This window comes from Acipenser ruthenus, chromosome 13, assembly GCF_902713425.1.
Source record: "Acipenser ruthenus chromosome 13, fAciRut3.2 maternal haplotype, whole genome shotgun sequence".
Taxonomy (NCBI): domain Eukaryota; kingdom Metazoa; phylum Chordata; class Actinopteri; order Acipenseriformes; family Acipenseridae; genus Acipenser; species Acipenser ruthenus.
The window spans coordinates 257,437-278,987 of NC_081201.1; the positions used below are offsets into that span (position 1 = coordinate 257,437).

Below are 21,551 nucleotides of genomic sequence, written 5' to 3' on the forward strand. Positions count from 1 at the left end.
TCCAGAACACCGAAGAAGTTGACTGAAGTTAAGCTTTCTCGCTGTTTTAAGCAGGCTTATAGAAGGTTATTGTTACTTTTCGGATGCAAGGGGTGATCGTATGCTTTTACGGTTCATTTTTCATCAGTTTAATTTCAATGAACCGTACAGTTTTGCATTTCTCTGTGAACTTGCGTTTTATTCAAGCTGACGCTGTTTAAAGCGCACGTTGAGGTACGCGTATATTTTTTGAAATACGGTAACCCCCCCCCCCCCCGACATTTCTACCCAGACTGCTTTGCAGCACGTTTTTCATCCAATAAGCAGTCATCGTAATCTCCTTTTTAACAGCCTATCAAACTGGGCGCAGTTATAGTTTGGGACTATCTCAAAAGTACGTAACAGACTGTCACGGTAGTTAAAAGGCTGCTATTTGCAACCATCATATACTCTGTTTTACATTCTGTTTCCTAAGAAGCACTTCAGCGATCAACCCTAAGACTACTTTGCTGCTGAAGCCAAAGCGGAAGCATTGGGGAGTACGTGGCGGTGAGGGGTTTGTCTGATACACACCGGGCTCTGAGGGCTTGGAGTCGGTCACTATTCAAATAAAGCGGGCTGTGCCAAAGGGGCCTAGTTCCCTCCCCCTGTCCGGTGTCGAGTTTATAAATGGGAGTGACGGGGTGAGCTCGGAATGCTGCTCCGGTTGCGGGGTTCTCTCCGGCAGGTGGTGAATCAGATGGCCCGGAGACCTGCATTGCTGTGCGGAGCCATCGTGCTGAGCTGCAGCCTGATTCTTGCAATAACGTTCACCTGCAGGTAACGCACGATCTCAGTTTCGCGTCCTCTCTGTATACCACAGGAAGGGGTCTGAAAGACAGTAAACATCATCGTGCTTAATAACAATATGATATACTGTAGCTGTATAATATGTGTTTAACTCTCACATGAAACCGCAACAAACACGGGAACGATTCGCTATTTAAGAAGGTTGTTATCGGTCAGTTCTACACTGTTTTGCAGTGTAGAATAATACACAGCTGTAATATTTAATCGTATCATTCATAACACGCCAGTTGACTATATAAATAAATGCATGCTTTTAAAACCTCGCCAACACCGCCAGTAAGCTATCAGTAGCTGGTCGTGTATCACAGCATGAAGAGCTGTGGGATCGGTGATTGGCGACGTGTCGCTCTTGTATTTGCGGTCACGCAATATACGTCAGTTTTAACCCTTTCATGCATTACATATTGAAAATATGCTGAACAAAAGTAGTTTTGGACATATTAATGAATACTGTATGTTTTCCATGGCTTAATATGGGAGGGGGAGGGGGGTGCCATGGCATCCTCAGATTATTATTATTATTATTATTATTATTATTATTATTTACTTAGCAGACGCCCTTATCCAGGGCGACTTACAATCGCAAGCAAATACAAATACATTCAAGTGTTACAATACAAGTAATACAATAAGAGCAAGACAATGAGGCTATCATATCATAGGAGGGGGGGTGCCATGGCATCCTCAGATGAGGCTATCATATCATAGGAGGGGGGTGTCATGGCATCCTCAGATGAGGCTATCCTATCATATCATATCATAGGAGGGGGGTGTCATGGCATCCTCAGATGAGGCTATCCTATCATATCATATCATAGGAGGGGGGGTGTCATGGCATCCTCAGATGAGGCTATCCTATCATATCATATCATAGGAGGGGGGTGTCATGGCATCCTCAGATGAGGCTATCATATCATAGGAGGGGGGGTGTCATGGCATCCTCAGATGAGGCTATCCTATCATATCATATCATAGGAGGGGGGTGTCATGGCATCCTCAGATGAGGCTATCATATCATAGGAGGGGGGGTGTCATGGCATCCTCAGATGAGGCTATCCTATCATATCATATCATAGGAGGGGGGGTGCCATGGCATCCTCAGATGAGGCTATCCTATCATATCATATCATAGGAGGGGGGGTGCCATGGCTTCCTCAGATGAGGCTATCATATCATATCATAGGAGGGGGGGTGCCATGGCATCCTCAGATGAGGCTATCCTATCATATCATATCATAGGAGGGGGGGTCCCATGGCATCCTCAGATGAGGCTATCCTATCATATCATAGGAGGGGGGGTGTCATGGCATCCTCAGATGAGGCTATCATATCATGCATTTACGTCTTCCATATGTTTATCCTTGCAGAAAAACTAGAAGTTTTATTTTTTTATATCTGTCCCCATATGAGGTCACCACAGGAAGAACTATATATATATATATATATATATATATATATATATATATATATATATATATATATATATTACACACACACAAAGAGCCAGCTGCATGATCCTGGCTGTCGTGTTTTGTTCATCGATAATTTGGTTTATTTTATTTGTTGTTTTTTTTTTTTTTAATTGAGCCTGCCTTGCTGACCTCGTTCTCTGTTTCGACAGTGAGACGAAGCAGGTTGTGTTCCCCGCTCAGCCGCCCACGCGGTTCTTCTCTCCCGATTCCCCGGTAGTGGACCTGTACCTCGGGCAGCTGGACGAGGCGGAGTCGCTGCGCAGCGCCTCCGAGGTCTCGCTGCTCTATTTCTACGCTCCCTGGTGCGGGCAGTCCATCTCCGCCAGAGGAGAGATCGAGCAGGTCGCCAGGAAGCTGGCAGACCAGGTAACTAACTGTTTACTGCCACTGTGGGTGACACATCACAACAACAAGTTGTGTTTTATCAGGATTAAACAGGCTCTCGGAGTGTACCGTGAGTCATTTCTATGTAACATTAGTCATGACATGGTCATTGTTAACTCGAGCTGCTTACCAGGGAATTTATTTATAGTGTCATATTCTGCAATTTGAATTATGAAGGTTATCCAAATCATTATTTATAAATCAGATTAGGGCTTTGATGTGGACTAGACCTCTTCTGATTTTAAACCCAGATTTGGGGCAGGGATGAAATTAAAACTCCTATGGCAGAGCAGTTTCACCCATTCCAGGTTTTACTAGAGCTTGATTAGCCCCAGCGTGCTGCTATAACACTGTGGTTTCTCTTTGCAGGTGCAGTTTGTAGCTGTGAACTGCTGGTGGAACCAAGGGAAATGCAGGAAGCAGAATAACTTCTATCACTATCCCGTCATATACCTGTATCACAGAAGGTGAGGGAGCAGCAGAGCGGGGCACGGTTTGGGAATTGCAGGAGTGGGAATGAGACTGGAGCTGCACTGCGGTTGGGATGGTCACACCTGGGTTCCCCAGTGACTAACATGGGATTTAGCAAAGTGCATAGATATATTTACAAGGTGTTATTCTTCCACAAGGGGGAGCTGTTGCTCTCTCTTGCACAGGTTTGTAGTGTCTGCTGTGTCACTGAATGACAGTCCTATGAGTTGCACTGTGCCCCTCTCTATCTCTCTCTCTATCTCTCTGTCTCTCTATCTCTTGCACAGGTTTGTAGTGTCTGCTGTGTCCCTGAATGACAGTCCTATGAGTTGCACTGTGCCTCTCTCTATCTCTCTATCTCTCTCTCTCTCTCTCTCTATCTCTTGCACAGGTTTGTAGTGTCTGCTGTGTCCCTGAATGACAGTCCTATGAGTTGCACTGTGCCTCTCTCTATCTCTCTATCTCTCTCTCTCTCTCTATCTATCTCTTGCACAGGTTTGTAGTGTCTGCTGTGTCCCTGAATGACAGTCCTATGAGTTGCACTGTGCCTCTCTCTATCTCTCTATCTCTCTCTCTCTCTCTCTCTCTCTATCTCTTGCACAGGTTTGTAGTGTCTGCTGTGTCCCTGAATGACAGTCCTATGAGTTGCACTGTGCCTCTCTCTATCTCTCTATCTCTCTCTCTCTCTCTATCTATCTCTTGCACAGGTTTGTAGTGTCTGCTGTGTCCCTGAATGACAGTCCTATGAGTTGCACTGTGCCCCTCTCTATCTCTCTCTCTATCTCTCTGTCTCTCTATCTCTTGCACAGGTTTGTAGTGTCTGCTGTGTCCCTGAATGACAGTCCTATGAGTTGCACTGTGCCTCTCTCTATCTCTCTATCTCTCTCTCTCTCTCTCTATCTATCTCTTGCACAGGTTTGTAGTGTCTGCTGTGTCCCTGAATGACAGTCCTATGAGTTGCACTGTGCCTCTCTCTATCTCTCTATCTCTCTCTCTCTCTATCTATCTCTTGCACAGGTTTGTAGTGTCTGCTGTGTCCCTGAATGACAGTCCTATGTGTTGCACTGTGCCCCTCTCTATCTCTCTCTCTCTCTATCTCTTGCACAGGTTTGTAGTGTCTGCTGTGTCCCTGAATGACAGTCCTATGTGTTGCACTGTGCCCCTCTCTATCTCTCTCTCTCTCTCTATCTCTTGCACAGGTTTGTAGTGTCTGCTGTGTCCCTGAATGACAGTCCTATGAGTTGCACTGTGCCTCTCTCTCTCTATCTCTCTCTCTCTCTCTCTATCTCTTGCACAGGTTTGTAGTGTCTGCTGTGTCCCTGAATGACAGTCCTATGAGTTGCACTGTGCCTCTCTCTCTCTATCTCTTGCACAGGTTTGTAGTGTCTGCTGTGTCCCTGAATGACAGTCCTATGAGTTGCACTGTGCCCCTCTCTATCTCTCTCTATCTCTCTATCTCTCTCCTTGCACAGGTTTGGCCCCATTGAGTACAATGGCCCCATCACGGCTGCCTATGTGGAGAAGTTCATTCGCAGGGTGATCACTCCTCTCCAGTATGTTCCTTCCCGGGCCGGACTGCAAGACTTCTTGTCTCATTATGAGGTATCTTTCTTTCTTGAGTTCCTTTTTGTTTTTTTTGTTTTTTTTCCATTTAGCATACAAAAAACAAATGCTGCCACCGTGCAGAAGTCGAGACGTTTGAAGACGTTCAATACTAAAGTTTACACTCTTAGGAAATGAAGTGACCCCAGTGCTAACCCTGCTCCCTGCTCTCTCTCAGCCAGGGGTTCTGGGGTACTTTGAGTTCAACGCCTCTCCACAGCCCCCTGGGTACCTGACCTTCCTCACCTCGGCTCTGCAGGCTCTCAGGAGAGGTAAGGGGCTGGTCTGCAGCTGCTTTAGTGAGGAGACCCGCGCTAGTCCTGCACCCAAGCCAAGCAGCACTGTGTGATAATGAAAGGGGGGAGTCTGCAGTACGTCCATGTGTTTGTCCCTTTAACTAATGCGCTGGTGTGTGTGTCGGGGATACTGTTTGAAATGCCTGAAGCAATGCTATCCGGCTCAGTGGTTTTTGTAGGAGGGTCTCATGGCTTCACAATGTGAGCACAACTGATGAGGTTGCTACGGGATACACACACTCAGCCAGTGAGCGTTTTCTGTTCTTCAGGGTATGTGAAGAGTGTTGTTGGGTCATGTAGGATGAATGCACTGCTCAGAAGGTTGGTCCTTATGTGACTTAGTTTAAAAATATAAAATGAAATAATGTACATTACCGTGCATCTGCAGTGATTGAGCCAGTGGCATGCAACATTAGCATTTCTTATTGAAGCATTTATTTTAGAATTGGTGTGAAGCTCCCTAGAGCTGCTTGCACCCCCATCTCTCTCTCTCTCTCTCTCTCTCTCTCTCTCTCTCTCTCTCTCTCTCTCACCTCCTTTCTGTGGTTTCAGATTTCCAGGGTGTCATGCGTTTCGGGGTGATAACAAGTAAGCAGGTGGCAAAAGCAATTTCACTGGACGCTCCCGGGACAGTCTACATGCACAGACACTTCAACACGTCTCTGGTGAGTAACGAGAAACCAGCCTTCGAAACTGGGACTGCTCACTCCTTTCAAAACCACACGTTGCTGAGACACAAATACAGAAAAAGCATGCAGACACTAAGCTTATAAGGGAATGTGCTTCACACTGTCTCCTCTGGCTCACTTGTTTGTTTCCATGCAGACACTAAGCTTATAAGGGAATGTGCTTCACACTGTCTTCTCTGGCTCACTTTCCATGCAGACACTAAGCTCATAAGGGAATGTGCTTCACACTGTCTTCTCTGGCTCACTTGTTTGTTTCCATATAGACACTAAGCTCATAAGGGAATGTGCTTCACACTGTCTCCTCTGGCTCACTTGTTTGTTTCCATGCAGACACTAAGCTCATAAGGGAATGTGCTTCACACTGTCTCCTCTGGCTCACTTGTTTGTTTCCATGCAGACACTAAGCTCATAAGGGAATGTGCTTCACACTGTCTCCTGTGGCTCACTTTCCATGCAGACGTTCCCGAGCCACGTGCTGAACTTCACCTCAGAGAACATCTGCCGCTGGGCCTTGGAGCACCGGGAGTGGCTGGTGCGCTGGCTGCGTCCTCACGGAGGGAAGAGCCGTGCTCTGGAGCAGGAGCTGAGGAAGGGGGCCGCGCTGATCATCTTCCTGCCCTTCGACCCGCTGGCCCCCAGCCAGCCCCTCGTAGAGGAGGTGAGGGGACCAGTCACTGCTGAGCACTGCACCCGAGCCAGCTGCTTCTAATAGAGGCTCCACTGGGATGTTTAACCCGAAATCCAAGGTCCTGCCCCGACTCCTTTCATCCACCATTTGAGAGACGTGTTTCAATGCAGTGAGCGTGTAGGTGAACCAGTCCTCTGTGGAAGAGAGTTGAAATGAGATCAAGGTTTCAGAAAATCTAATGTATGCGGAAAACTGAACCAGAAAATGGATTTTCTGAAAATGACGTTTGTCAGTCGGCTTCTGCTGGATTGCTTCATGACACTGTGGTAATTCTAAGGGAAAACTATTGTGGGGAAAATGACTCTATTGTGGAGGTCAGTCAGGCATGCAAACAGACATGTTGGACTGAGCGTAAGCTTGGCTCCTTTAGAACGACTGTCATAGTGGAGCAATTCTGCTCTGCTGTACAATTAAATTTTATAGAACTGAAACAAGGATGAAAATAAATAAAAGTGCATACAGAAATGAAAATCCGCTGTTGATAATTTAATCAGATGACATGGTTTCTGCTACAATGCAAGCAGCATTTCTAATCCAGTGGCACTGTGGCATTCAAAAGAGCCCGGACTAAAAGAAGTGAATTCCTGTTACAATGAATGAAACATTTTCTCTAAGCAGGTCTCGGTCCCAGAGTGATAGCCCAGAGCCCCTCTATCTTTCCTAACGTATGGGGAGGGGAGATGCTGTTCCTTGGTAAGCTGTCATGCAGTCAGACCAGGGGGTTCTGTTATAAAAGAATAATCTCTTCCTTGTGTCTTTGTTGAATTGGCAGGTGGCAGAGATTGCTGTGCAGTATCACAGCTGCAATGGCTCATCCTGGCCTGGCTTCATGGAGCCAGAAGTGTGGGGCGAGCCTGGCTCCCTGAGCAGAGCCCCCTGCTGCAACACGCTGGCTCTCCCGCACTGGCTCTCCGTCTCCAGGACTCATAATGTCTGTGAGCTCTGCCTCGACCAGGCCCTCGGGCCCTGGCATTGCCCCTCCCTGGACTCGCTGTACCTCCGAGAGGACTTCTTCACACAGCCCCTCTCCGGGAAGGTGCAGTGCAGCCACGTACTGAGCTCCTCCAGCCCCCTGGACTACTACACTGCCTGCTGCTGGAGTCTCAGCAAGGGCTCCTCTACACAGCAGGACAGCCGCGCTGCGCTGCCTCACATTGAGGACCGCGGCTCTGCTTCTGCACACAGCGCTGTCACAGGGCTCAAGTGTAGGACTAATAAGACCCTGAACTTTTACTTGCTGGACTCGGGGCTGCACTGGGAGTTTGCCAGGAGGCTGGGCGCCCCCGAGAACGCCAGCATGATGGGGTTTGCCACTGTGCTGAACCTTCAGGATGAGGTGCACCACGTCCTGAACCAGGAGCAGGGCATTGTGAGAAACACACTGGGTATGTTCCGGCCTGGACGAGGCTGTGTGTGTGTGTGTGTGTGTGTGTGTGTGTGTGTCTGTGTGTCAGTGTGTGTCTGTGTGTGTGGCTGTGTGTCAATGTATGTGTGTGTGGCTGTGTGTCAATGTGTGTGGCTGTGTGTCAATGTGTGTGTGTGTGTGTGGCTGTGTGTCAATGTATGTGTGTATGTGTGTGTGTGTGTGTGTGTGTGTGTGGCTGTGTGTCAATGTGTGTCTGTGTGTGTGTGTGGCTGTGTGTCAATGTGTGTCTGTGTGTATGTGTCTGTGTGTATGTGTGTGTTTGGCTGTGTGTGTGTCTATGTGTGTGTGTCTGTGTGTGTGTGTGTGTCTGTGTGTGTGTCTGTGTGTGTGTCTGTGTGTGTGTCTATGTGTGTCTGTGTGGTGTCTTCTTTTCTACTCCTTCCTGACAGCAGTGGAGTGGAGATGGTGCAGCAGGTTCCTAACTGAGCTGTGCCAGGTTATAGTCTAACAGAATACTTGGAGCTCACATGAATTGTGCATGACATGTTATCAAACATCTAATTGCAGATGTGGTCAAAAAGGAACATTTTTGTAGAAAGAGTTTAGTATGCATGGTAAACAATATTCAAAATTAAATGAACCAAGAGTGACAGAACACACACACACACACAAACACACAATAGGCAAGAATTAAAGGTGGCATTAGTACTCAACTAAACACAAGCAACATTGTAATACCTGTTTTACTACAGAGCTTTGTGTGTCTCTGGGGTTGCAGTACGTCTCTGTTGGTTTCCGCTGCACGTAGCAGTCTGCCTGTTTGTGTTGTGTTTCAGAGTCCTTCATTCAGAACTACAGCGCCCCCTACAGTCCCCTGCAGAGGCACCTGGTTGGGGAGGCGGCGCGGGAGCCTGTGGGAGAGTCTTTAATCACCACGGTGACCACTCGGACATTCCACAGAGCAGTGATGGACCCTGAAAAGGTGCTTTTTAATAATTCTCTTACACTGGCAGAGAAAGCGCTGCCAGCCCATTGGGGGTTTCGATGTCTGATTCAACATTCGCTTGTCTGGTAAAAGAGATCCTTCAATTGCAACGCAGAATTAAAGGTAAATGAAAGGTGTGTTTTAAACACAGGGGGGCGCTGTGGTTGGTAAATGAAAGGTGTGTTTTAAACACGGGGGCGCTGTGGTTGGTAAATGAAAGGTGTGTTTTAAACACGGGGGTGCTGTGTTTGGAAGCTCTTCTGTGCCTGCCTGTGCTGATGGATCGTTTGCTTGCAGGACGTCCTTCTCTTCTATTACACTCAGTGGTGTGGCTTCTGCTCCGCTCTCAATCACGTCATCATCCAGCTGGCCCGTCTCTCCCTGTCCAACCCGAGACTGGCTGTGTGCAGGTAGGAGGCAGGACGAGGACACACATAGTGTCCTTATTAGACGTCCTCGAAAATATTTTATTTTCCCCCACACGTACCCTTAAACAAACAGGCAGTTAACGAGGGAGTTCTGAGGCAGCGCACATGTCAGAGTAAATCTTCATATAAATAACAAGCCAAAAATAATTGTGCATTTTTAACTTTTTTTTTTTTTTTTTTTAATTCTTTTAGAATAAATGCTGCCAAAAATGATCTCCCGTGGGAGTTTATGGTGGACCGTTATCCAACCATTCTGTTCTTCCCAAGCGACAGGTAATGTGCATGGCTTACCTGATTAGGTGATGAGCTGTATCTTACACCCAGCCCCAGCGCTGCTACACTTGAATCAGGTGATCAGCTGTATCCTACACCCAGCCCCAGCGCTGCTACACTTGAATCAGGTGATCAGCTGTATCCTACACCCAGCCCCGCGCTGCTACACTTGAATCAGGTGATCAGCTGTATCCTACACCCAGCCCCGCGCTGCTACACTTGAATCAGGTGATCAGCTGTATCCTACACCCAGCCCCGCGCTGCTACACTTGAATCAGGTGATCAGCTGTATCCTACACCCAGCCCCGCGCTGCTACACTTGAATCAGGTGATCAGCTGTATCCTACACCCAGCCCCGCGCTGCTACACTTGAATCAGGTGATGAGCTGTATCCTACACCCAGCCCCGCGCTGCTACACTTGAATCAGGTGATCAGCTGTATCTTACACCCAGCCCCGCGCTGCTACACTTGAATCAGGTGATCAGCTGTATCCTACACCCAGCCCCGCGCTGCTACACTTGAATCAGGTGATCAGCTGTATCTTACACCCAGCCCCGCGCTGCTACACTTGAATCAGGTGATCAGCTGTATCTTACACCCAGCCCCGCGCTGCTACACTTGAATCAGGTGATCAGCTGTATCCTACACCCAGCCCCGCGCTGCTACACTTGAATTAGGTGATGAGCTGTATCCTACACCCAGCCCCGCGCTGCTACACTTGAATTAGGTGATGAGCTGTATCCTACACCCAGCCCCGCGCTGCTACACTTGAATCAGGTGATCAGCTGTATCCTACACCCAGCCCCGCGCTGCTACACTTGAATCAGGTGATCAGCTGTATCCTACACCCAGCCCCGCGCTGCTACACTTGAATCAGGTGATCAGCTGTATCCTACACCCAGCCCCGCGCTGCTACACTTGAATCAGGTGATCAGCTGTATCTTACACCCAGCCCCGCGCTGCTACACTTGAATCAGGTGATCAGCTGTATCCTACACCCAGCCCCGCGCTGCTACACTTGAATCAGGTGATCAGCTGTATCTTACACCCAGCCCCGCGCTGCTACACTTGAATCAGGTGATCAGCTGTATCCTACACCCAGCCCCGCGCTGCTACACTTGAATCAGGTGATCAGCTGTATCCTACACCCAGCCCCGCGCTGCTACACTTGAATCAGGTGATGAGCTGTATCCTACACCCAGCCCCGCGCTGCTACACTTGAATCAGGTGATCAGCTGTATCTTACACCCAGCCCCGCGCTGCTACACTTGAATCAGGTGATCAGCTGTATCCTACACCCAGCCCCGCGCTGCTACACTTGAATTAGGTGATCAGCTGTATCCTACACCCAGCCCCGCGCTGCTACACTTGAATCAGGTGATCAGCTGTATCTTACACCCAGCCCCGCGCTGCTACACTTGAATTAGGTGATACTCAAACAATCCATGCAAGATTAGTTTTACTTCCAAGGATTCTAGTGGACGGCCTGATGTTTCACATGTTAAAGTGTAGAACTTGCAGAATGCTGTCTCTGAATTCCAAACTCCATGATAGATGGGGTTCTTTGTTCAGGGTCTGGTTTTGCTTAGCTTTTGAATGAGTTTGCTCTATTTTGATATTTTTTTCTCGATTCAGAACATTCCCAGCTGAGCATTACTAAAGGGCAGTGCAGCAGATGTATAGAGGCGTGTGCAGCAGATGCCTCGCATGCTGTAAAGTACAGTTTCAGAAGAAGAGTGACACGTGTGTATTGGGTTGAGGAAGTGTGACTGCGGGGATGCGATGCATCAAGCAGACGGAAGCACTGTGCTCTCCTCTCCTCTCCTCTCCTCTCCTCTCCTCGGAGCTTTATTGTTACTGTGTGGATTTTCATGTTCACACTTTCAAACTGGTTTCTGTTTTAGTGATTAAGACGGACAACGTCAGTGCCTTTCGTGATTCTGTGAATTCAGTACAGTGCTGTGCTTGTTGCTGTATGTGTTGGAAGCAGGCATTGTGCTGCAATGATTCAGAGGCACACAGACAAGCTCCCACAAGCGAGGCTATTATTAACAAGTAGGGCACTGCTGATGTCAGGTGGGCGTTAATTTGAGTTACATCCTTAAACTGTCAATGCCTGCCTGCCTCCCTATAGCTCTCTCGCTCTCTCCCCATCGCTCTTTCTCTATCTCACTCTCTCCCCATCGATCTCGCTCTGCTTCCTGTTTTAGATGCAGCGCTCTTGTTACGTAAGGTGGATGTGATTCAGAGTCATGAGTCTCAGCCTGCAGCACAGAGCCAGTGGCATTCATCAAGCAGAGTGACTTCTAGCTGTGCAGCCATACGCCACATAGACACTGAGATAAAAGATGCTCAGTCACAAAGCCAGGCAGCTTTATTGTGGAGGAGTCCTTGCATTGCTGTGCACTGTAGTGTCATAATTAGCCGAGGCACCCTGGTGAAATGGCTGGTTACAGAATGCCTATTCCATAGCTCTGTGCATGCTTTCTGCAGTCAGAGTAATGAGATTGCTTGTTTGTGTGTTTTTGAAAACCACAATGGCTCGCTTTGCTAACCTGAGGTTAGCAAATTCAAAACCAGAAGCCTTTTGGTTTTTTGTTCTGTTTTTTTTTTCTCCTCTGTGGTGCTGTCAGCATATTATTATTATTATTATTATTATTATTATTATTATTTATTTCTTAGCAGACGCCCTTATCCAGGGCGACTTACAATCGATAGCATAAAATTAAGCAAAAAATTAAAACAGGAACCAAACACAGTGATTGCACACAGAGCTAGGGTTCAGCTGTGTTGCAGACAGCAGTGATGCTCCTCACACAGAGAGCCATGATACTCCTCACACACAGAGCCAGGGTTCAGCTGCGTTGCAGACAGCAGTGATGCTCCTCACACAGAGAGCCATGATACTCCTCACACAAAGAGCCAGGGTTCAGCTGCGTTGCAGTGAGCAGTGATGCTCCACACACATAGGGCTGTCCTGGCTGAATAAAGTAAATAACCTCCATTTTATTTACTGTTTAGGAAACACCAAAGCGTGAAGTATCCTGAAGACGCTCCCATCACCCTCCCCAACCTGGTCCGATTCGTGCAGCGGCACAGCAGCCCGCTCCGCTCCTCCTCCTCCTCGGCTTTCCACCAAGAGAAGGAACCGCTGCTGCATATGCCGTCTCCACCGGACAGCAGGGCAGACACACGCCAGGGAGAGTCCGAGAGCCTGCTGTCCCAGAACACGCTGCAGGAGAGGGAGGGAGCCGAGAACCTGCTGCCCCAGAACACGCTGCAGGAGAGGGAGGGAGCCGAGAACCTGCTGCCCCAGAACACGCTGCAGGAGAGGGAGGGAGCCGAGAACCTGCTGTCCCAGAACACGCTGCAGGAGATGGGGGGAGCCGAAAGCCTGCTGCCCCAGAACACGCTGCAGGAGAGGGGGGGAGCCGAGAACCTGCTGCCCCAGAACACGCTGCAGGAGAGGGGGGGAGCCGAGAACCTGCTGCCCCAGAACACGCTGCAGGAGAGGGGGGGAGCCGAAAGCCTGCTGCCCCAGAACACGCTGCAGGAGAGGGGGGGAGCCGAGAACCTGCTGCCCCAGAACACGCTGCAGGAGATGGGGGGAGCCGAAAGCCTGCTGCCCCAGAACACGCTGCAGGAGAGGGGGGGAGCCGGCGGGGCTGCCCATGAGGAGAGCCTGTCTCCATCGGACAGAGGGTCAGACACACACCCGGAGGGATCCCCTTGTAAATGAGATGTGACTCAAGGGGTCTCTCCTGCTTGAATGGATCAATATTGGAGGGGGAGATGCAGCCAGACTCCTCTCAACACTGTCTAAGTTTTACAATCGGCTACTGATGTTGTTTTAACAAGACGGCACACATTTTGATTTTGTATGTTTCGGAAGGTTCTTTTTTTTTTTTTTTTTTTTCCCTCGAGCAAACTGTCATTAAAACAATGTCTTTTTTTTTTTTTTTTTATGTTCTAGCAATTATGCAGAACTTGATGATGATGATGATGATGATAATAATAATAATAATAATAATAATAATAATAATAATATTTATTTTTGCAAGACTTCCCTGCAGTCAAGAAGAATCTGTTCTTTTTAAAAATAAATAAAAGAAATGCTGCATTTGTTTACACATCAGATGTTGTAAAAAAAAAAATAATAATCTGTGCAAGTTAAACTGTGGGTTAATTTACTCGGCTTTTGCGATGTTTACTTATCTTCAGCTTTTTATAAAGACAATTGTGTTGTTGGCAGAACAGTGGAGCAATGGAAAAATAAGCATGTCCATTCAGACTCTGCGTTTCAAGCGGAACGGACTGTAATGTAGAACAGAAATGACTTGCAAGCATGTGGAAAGTAACTACAAAGTTTTATTGAGTTACAGAAGGTACACAAAGCCATGAGAGCAGATGGAGAGAGACAGCATGTAGCAGATTACACTCTCGCAATCCCAGCACAGGGACCACAGCGCTGCGCATACTGCCAGCAGGTAAAGGGTTAATAACGCTGACACACTGAGAAGCCAATGAGGTTTTCCATGCACACTTTCCTCAGTGTGGTTTTCCATGCACTTTCCTCAGTGAGGTTTTCACTTGCACACTTTCCTCAGTGAGGTTTTCACATGCACGCTTTCCTCAGTGAGGTTTTCCATGCACACTTTCCTCAGTGTGGTTTTCCATGCACACTTTCCTCAGTGAGGTTTTCACATGCACTTTCCACAGTGAGGTTTTCACTTGCACACTTTCCTCAGTGAGGTTTTCACATGCACACTTTCCTCAGTGAGGTTTTCACATGCACACTTTCCTCAGTGAGGTTTTCACTTGCACACTTTCCTCAGTGAGGTTTTCCATGCACACTTTCCTCAGTGTGGTTTTCCATGCACACTTTCCTCAGTGAGGTTTTCACATGCACACTTTCCACAGTGTGGTTTTCACATGCACACTTTCCTCAGTGAGGTTTTCACTTGCACACTTTCCTCAGTGAGGTTTTCCATGCACACTTTCCTCAGTGTGGTTTTCCATGCACACTTTCCTCAGTGAGGTTTTCACATGCACACTTTCCACAGTGTGGTTTTCCATGCACACTTTCCTCAGTGAGGTTTTCACATGCACACTTTCCTCAGTGAGGTTTTCACTTGCACACTTTCCTCAGTGAGGTTTTCACATGCACGCTTTCCTCAGTGAGGTTTTCCATGCACACTTTCCTCAGTGAGGTTTTCCATGCACACTTTCCTCAGTGAGGTTTTCACATGCACGCTTTCCTCAGTGAGGTTTTCACATGCACGCTTTCCTCAACGCAGCTTAGACATGCCCATTTCACCTAAAGCAACGCAGTCCTCTTGTTCATGTGTCTCTTAATGAAATCTCATATCAAATAAATCCGGGTGAACGAGCTTGGCAGTTTTTGCTTTTTAAATGAGTTCAACATTACTGGTAGCGATCTCACAAAGCAACGGGCAGTCCAATAGTTTATCAATCCTTCAGTAGCATTGTTCACGTTCCTCATGAGCGCACATCAGACAGATCCCTGTTTCTAACGGTAACCCGATTTCATAACCAGTAAAAAATGCTTCATTCTCAGTGGGATCTGATTGATTGCTCTTAGCAGGGATTAATTCATTAGTTTGTTTTTGCAAAAAAAACTTGGGTGGTGGTTGGGGGCTTTAAGAGAAAGGACTTTATTAACAGTGATTCGGAGTTCAAACTTCATCCAAAATAAGACCACGTTGGTCATCTCTCAGTTAAGAACAATAGCAAAGGTACTGTATTTCAATTCCAGTTTCAGTGGAAAAGGCATCAATATAAAAACAACATACTCTTACCTATCTTATTGTAATATCATTTCAACATGCTTTTCTCACTGTAAAGGAAACGTGACTGCTCAGCCAACCCAAGGACCTCCAGGGACTTTCCAGACAGGGGGTTGGAAACCACACCCCAGCCATCCTTCATGAGTCCTGGAGGGTAAGAGCTGGGCAGCGTCCTAGCAGAGGGCAGCACAGAAAAACAGCAGCTCCTGTACTCCAAACCAAGCAGGATTCACAGAAAAACAGCAGCTACTGTTCACCAAACCTAGCAGGATTCACAGAAAAACAGCAGCTACTGTTCACCAAACCTAGCAGGATTCACAGAAAAACAGCAGCTACTGTTCTCCAAACCTAGCAGGATTCACAGAAAAGCAGCAGCTACTGTTCTCCAAACCTAGCAGGATTCACAGAAAAAACAGCAGCTACTGTTGCACATTAAAAACATGACGATTCTGTAAACACACATTATCAGAAATATTAAGAAAATAAACTGGCCATCGACATGCTGTGACTGTAGAAATTAAGGCTGAAGTGATGCATCGTATTGCAACACTATCGATAGTCAAGCCTGTGCACAGTTATGTTGGTCTATGGATTGGTTGTTAAATTAAAATAATAATAATAATTGTATTTATTTTTGTAATCAATGGGTTTTGCTTTGATCTCAACTGGCACAAATCAGCACAGGTAAGGTAGGAAAATGAGTATTTATTTTTGATTTGTTATTCCATGCACTAACTGCTGGATTTCAATCACTAGGATAGTTTTTAACCCTTTACTAGCACTGTTGCACAGTAAGCCACGCACATTACTGCTGGATTTTTTTGTTACCTTTTCATAACGTCGATGAATCGATGCATCGGCTTTATTGGAAAACGGTATCGATGTTGAAAAATGAAGCATCGCCCCAGCCTTAGAAGAACGACATAAAAACACACACACACACACAACTGCCTGCCTCCTGCCTCATTTTCTCATTAGTGTCTTTGATGTTTTTTACCGTCTCCTCCAGTTCTTGATTCTTTTAAAACACAGACACAAAACATTAACAAAGAAAAGCAGCATGTCCTGGAGCAGTGCAGCACAATGCAGCCATGGAGACGTCGCTTTCCCCACTTTGCTTTTTGTTCCATAGTTCACAAGTTACACAGCATCTACAGCAGTAGAAGTGGCTTCATCAAAAAGACTCAGCTGAATATGCAAGTCTGACATTCGGTGCAAAAAGAACTACAGAAATGCTGGCTAAGAGTCTTTATTTATTTTGTCCAGGCAGTGCAGTGCAGGCATTTCTTTCTATAAACTCTCAACTTGCAAAGCCACAAGACACTGTTTGCCCACCTCCAGAGAATCTGTGTCAGTCAAGTCAAGGGAGAAAGAAAGCAAGCTACTTTGGATCTTCACAGCGCTGCTTGGGACAGACAGAACGAGTCTTGAGATGGTGGGGAGGTGGAGGTGTCGGGGGCTGGGGGTTCAGAGTTAACTGTGACTCTCTGTGCCGTTGGGGGTCAGCTTGGTTTTCCTCTCCACTCGCGGCCCCTTGGCAGAGTACTGCACCAGCAGGAAGGGCTCTTTGGTCTCCCCCTCCCCAACGATGCTCTCCTCATCCTCGGACTGGCCGATGCGCTGCAGCCGCAGGTAGCACCAGCAGCCCAGTATCAAGGCCCCCAGCGCAGCGATGGCGATCAGGATCACGATCACGGTGACCACGCCCGTGGTGGGGCTGTGATCCACAATCGACATGACCGGAAACAAACAGAGACAAAGATCCGAAGCAGGTCAAACAAAAAGGGTTGGAATGGGAACCGGTGAGGCGCCCAGGGCTGGACAGCCTGCGGATGTCAGCGGTTAGGAGTTGTGGGAAACAACCTGGAAAATAAAGAGAAGAGGAAATTAAATCTGGGAAGAAGAAAACTAAACAAAAAGACAATTTGTAACGGTTTGTTAACCAAGCACACTGATTGCACAAAGCTCATTGAGATGAATCATTTCCAAGAGTCCTGCTTCCATTGAGAACTACACAGCTGTGTTACAATTAAACACAGCTGAACCCTGAGCTGCAACAACACTGAAACAGAGCTGAACCCTGAGCTGCAGCAACACTGAAACACAGCTGAACCCTGAGCTGCAGCAACACAGAAACACAGCTGAACCCTGAGCTGCAACAACACTGAAACACAGCTGAACCCTGAGCTGCAACAACACTGAAACACAGCTGAACCCTGAGCTGCAGCAACACTGAAACACAGCTGAACCCTGAGTTGCAGCAACATTGAAACACAGCTGAACCCTGAGCTGCAACAACACTGAAACACAGCTGAACCCTGAGCTGCAGCAACACTGAAACACAGCTGAACCCTGAGCTGCAGCAACACTGAAACACAGCTGAACCCTGAGCTGCAGCAACACTGAAACACAGCTGAACCCTGAGCTGCAACAACACTGAAACACAGCTGAACCCTGAGCTGCAGCAACACTGAAACACAGCTGAACCCTGAGCTGCAGCAACACTGAAACACAGCTGAACCCTGAGCTGCAGCAACACTGAAACACAGCTGAACCCTGAGCTGCAACAACACTGAAACACAGCTGAACCCTGAGCTGCAGCAACACTGAAACACAGCTGAACCCTGAGCTGCAGCAACACTGAAACACAGCTGAACCCTGAGCTGCAACAACACTGAAACACAGCTGAACCCTGAGCTGCAACAACACTGAAACACAGCTGAACCCTGAGCTGCAACAACACTGAAACACAACTGAACCCTGAGCTGCAGCAACACAGAAACACAGCTGAACCCTGAGCTGCAACAACACTGAAATACAGCTGAACCCTGAGCTGCAGCAACACAGAAACACAGCTGAACCCTGAGCTGCAACAACACTGAAACACAGCTGAACCCTGAGCTGCAACAACACAAACACAGCTGAACCCTGAGCTGCAACAACACTGAAACACAGCTGAACCCTGAGCTGCAACAACACTGAAACACAGCTGAACCCTGAGCTGCAACAACACTGAAACACAACTGAACCCTGAGCTGAAACAACACTGAATCACAGCTGAACCCTGAGCTGCAACAACACTGAAACATAACTTCCTGTGCTGCTAGAACTAAAAATACAAGTGGCTACCAAGCAGCGTGTACCGATGGCGAGCTGTCTGTAGTGGAGGGGTGCAGCTTCATGCCATACAGCCACACAGAAGCACATGAACACTAACTGAATGGAATCCCATCATTCTCTGGGAATGTCCCGGAATGCACGGAATGAAGCGGATTGAAATCACTGGAAGGCATTCCGAGCAGGCTGTCTGTCCTCCGCTCCGCTGTGCTGTGAAGGGAGCAGCTGAGACACCAAACACACACACTGGAGAGCAAGCACAAGCCAGCCAGCATGGAGCTCTACTCAAACACTAACACAAGCCAGCCAGCATGGGGCTCTACTCAAACACTAACACAAGCCAGCCAGCATGGGGCTCTACTCAAACACTAACACAAGCCAGCCAGCATGGGGCTCTACTCAAACACTAACACAAGCCAGCCAGCATGGGGCTCTACTCAAACACTAACACAAGCCAGCCAGCATGGGGCTCTACTCAAACACTAACACAAGCCAGCCAGCATGGGGCTCTACTCAAACACTAACACAAGCCAGCTAGCATGGGGCTCTACTCAAACATTAACACAAGCCAGCCAGCATGGGGCTCTACTCAAACATTAACACAAGCCAGCCAGCCAGCCAGCATGGGGCTCTACTCAAACACTAACACAAGCCAGCCAGCATGGGGCTCTACTCAAACACTAACACAAGCCAGCCAGCCAGCCAGCATGGGGCTCTACTCAAACACTAACACAAGCCAGCCAGCCAGCATGGGGCTCTACTCAAACACTAACACAAGCCAGCCAGCCAGCATGGGGCTCTACTCAAACACTAAACAGGAACACAAACTGCAAGAACCCAACTAAAGCAGACGGATGCTGCAGACTCCAGGCTCCCAATATGCAGAAGAGGGGTTATTGATTTCGAGTCATGCCATATTTATTTCATTCACTTTAACTCAGGGCCAGAAAGGTTTTTACAATGACTTTCATAGGAGCATGAACCCGATCTCAGCTTCAGGAGTTCTGCAGTTAACAGCAATGTTATTGTACATGATCAGCACAGCACTGTCAGCTAGCGGAGTAGCATGAGCAGAGGCATATAAAAGCACTTCCTAAAACTCTTCTGCTGAGGAATCAGGTTTCTGTGCCACTGTTGCTAAAGGACTGTACCGTCGCAGAGTCTACTCCTGAGAGCACCATCCTGGCTTTGTTTGTGCTTTCTGAATGCTCATTACTAACCCATGTCCACCAATGTGTGACTGTGCCACGTGGGGACTGGCGTGGAGACCATGGTGCTCCCTCCACATCTCCCTGTCCCATTCGCTGATTCAGTGTTAGGCCACGCTGGCTGCACATGGCACACGTCTTCCACGCTCTGTGCGAGGACTCTTCACTGGTACTGCACGCGTCAGACACGGATTCCAGTCCCAGCTATGTGTTTTCCAGTTTGGGTTTTGCTCGTTGTTTTTTCTGATCTCACTTGCGGTTAGGGTATGCATATGGATCGCTGAGCGATGCTACACAGTCACACACACCTTCGGGGAATGTAAACTAACAGGACTGTCAACAAGCTTCCTGATAAAGTCCATTATGGAATAATTGAGATTGTGGTCAAGCGAGCTGCAGGGTTCTATCACTGTCCAAACCACCAATCCACAGCTACTGCACAGCCGTTTCACCCACGCCAGCTTTCAACAGCAGCTTGATTAGCCACAGTGTGTAGGTAACAAGCTCAGGTGTAAAACCAAGACTGGATCAAACTGCTATGCAATGGGAGTCTTATTTCCATCCCGCACTGTCAGACTTGTACAGTATAGAGCACACGTCATCCATATACGATATTACATTAGCGTCTTCTCAACGCGAGAAACGGGCACATCACGCACTAACACATACACGGTTTTTAAAAATAAATAAATACATGTAATCAATCGGTTCTGTCCCTAGATATGTGATAACTTGTGGAAATGAGCGTGCAGCTATAGTGTATATTATCTCGAAGGCGACACATAACGATGCGTGTACGCTTCTCGTGCTTGTAAAATGACAGGACGGAGGAATGCGCATTTTGAACAGGCTGTCGGCACGAGCACATATCATTATTAAATGTGTAAAGCACAGCCCAGCCGCGAGCATCTTAAAATAAATGCATTCAAATGAATCTATAAATACTGTACATGGCTGTCCTAACGAATCCGTGGATTAATACCACGCCAAACCCAGCCCCCGACACCTCCACCTCCCAGCCGTCTCTAGACTGTCGATTCTGAGAGAGAGAGACGGATATACTTCCACTGCAACATCCGTACAGCTCCAGTGTAACGGATCCGGTCCGCTACATCCACCCTGCAACAACAGCCAAGCGCTACTAAATAAAACGTTACAACACCGCAGCATTCGCGAGTTCAGAAACACGCACACACACAAACACGCATGCATACATACAAACACGCATGCATGCATGCATACATACATACATACACCCGTGACAAGAACAATGACACCGTTGCTTGCCGTTCTGCGCAGACGCTGAACTGCCTTCATTATTATAAAATAACCATTTATAAATCTAACCTTTTGTGAAGCGATTTCTCGATCGGTTTATCAAACGCAAACCTCCTCATCCCCGCTGCACTGAAAATCAATAAAGATATAAGTAAATAAATAAAGAACGATTCAAATTGAAATGCTCACCCTGGCTGTGCTGTTGGGTGCGACCGTGCTTCAGGGTGATTATTCCTTATCAAAGCAAGCAGCGGCGTGTTCAGGATCGGTCATGCTTTCCATCAAGGTCGAAATCCATGATATTTGCGTTAACTCTTCACGCAGATCTCGATATCTCTCTCTCTCTCTCTCTCTCTCTCTCTCTCTCTCTCTCTCTCTCTCTCTCTCTCTCTCTCTCTCTCTCTCTCTCTCTCTCTCTCTCTCTCTCTCTCTCTCTCTCTCTCTCTCTGAGACTCATTAGCACAACCCCGCCCACCGCATTGTTTCATGTTGCAGGAAATACAAAAATTGGTGTGACTGACGAGGCTGCCGGCCAATGAAATCGAACAAAAGCATCAGCAACCGGGACGACAGGGAGAGATCAGCCAATAGCGCAACGAAGTAACCGTGTGACGTGTTTTGTTTTTGTTTTAAGCAAATAAATGTACGTGATCTGTAG

At 47.6% G+C, this 21,551-nt stretch overlaps 2 protein-coding genes across 13 annotated transcripts in view; one reads left to right on the forward strand and one right to left on the reverse strand.

Moving 5' to 3' along the window:
* Nucleotides 1-317: 317 nt before the first annotated feature.
* LOC117417671 (thioredoxin domain-containing protein 11) lies at nt 318-14,786 on the forward strand. 7 transcript variants are annotated; one of them, XM_059035338.1, is made up of 15 exons: nt 319-798; nt 2,450-2,666; nt 3,054-3,151; nt 4,628-4,757; nt 4,936-5,029; nt 5,606-5,718; nt 6,200-6,400; nt 7,203-7,815; nt 8,633-8,778; nt 9,079-9,191; nt 9,402-9,482; nt 12,505-14,011; nt 14,066-14,179; nt 14,236-14,493; nt 14,579-14,786. In XM_059035338.1, the coding sequence occupies exons 1-12, from the start codon at nt 674-676 to the stop codon at nt 13,220-13,222; spliced, it is 2,649 nt and encodes an 882-aa protein (XP_058891321.1). In that variant the 5' UTR covers nt 319-673; the 3' UTR covers nt 13,223-14,011; nt 14,066-14,179; nt 14,236-14,493; nt 14,579-14,786. The 7 variants fall into 7 exon arrangements, with proteins under 7 accessions (XP_058891322.1, XP_058891321.1, XP_058891320.1 ...); XM_059035337.1 differs by having other exon boundaries at nt 14,236-14,465; nt 14,522-14,786; XM_059035336.1 differs by having other exon boundaries at nt 14,236-14,322; nt 14,379-14,786.
* Nucleotides 13,834-21,551, reverse strand: part of LOC117973462 (stannin) — a 28,779-nt gene continuing 21,061 nt past the window's right edge. For 2 of the 6 annotated variants that reach the window (XM_059035345.1, XM_034925953.2), the window contains exon 2: nt 13,834-17,153. In XM_059035345.1, coding sequence (XP_058891328.1) covers nt 16,764-17,027 — 264 coding nt within the window. In that variant the 5' untranslated portion in view covers nt 17,028-17,153 and the 3' untranslated portion in view covers nt 13,834-16,763. Of the gene's footprint in view, nt 17,154-19,627; nt 20,533-20,962; nt 21,265-21,551 lie in introns of those variants that run through there. The other 4 variants (XM_034925947.2, XM_034925950.2, XM_034925951.2 and 1 more) reach the window with 4 other exon arrangements.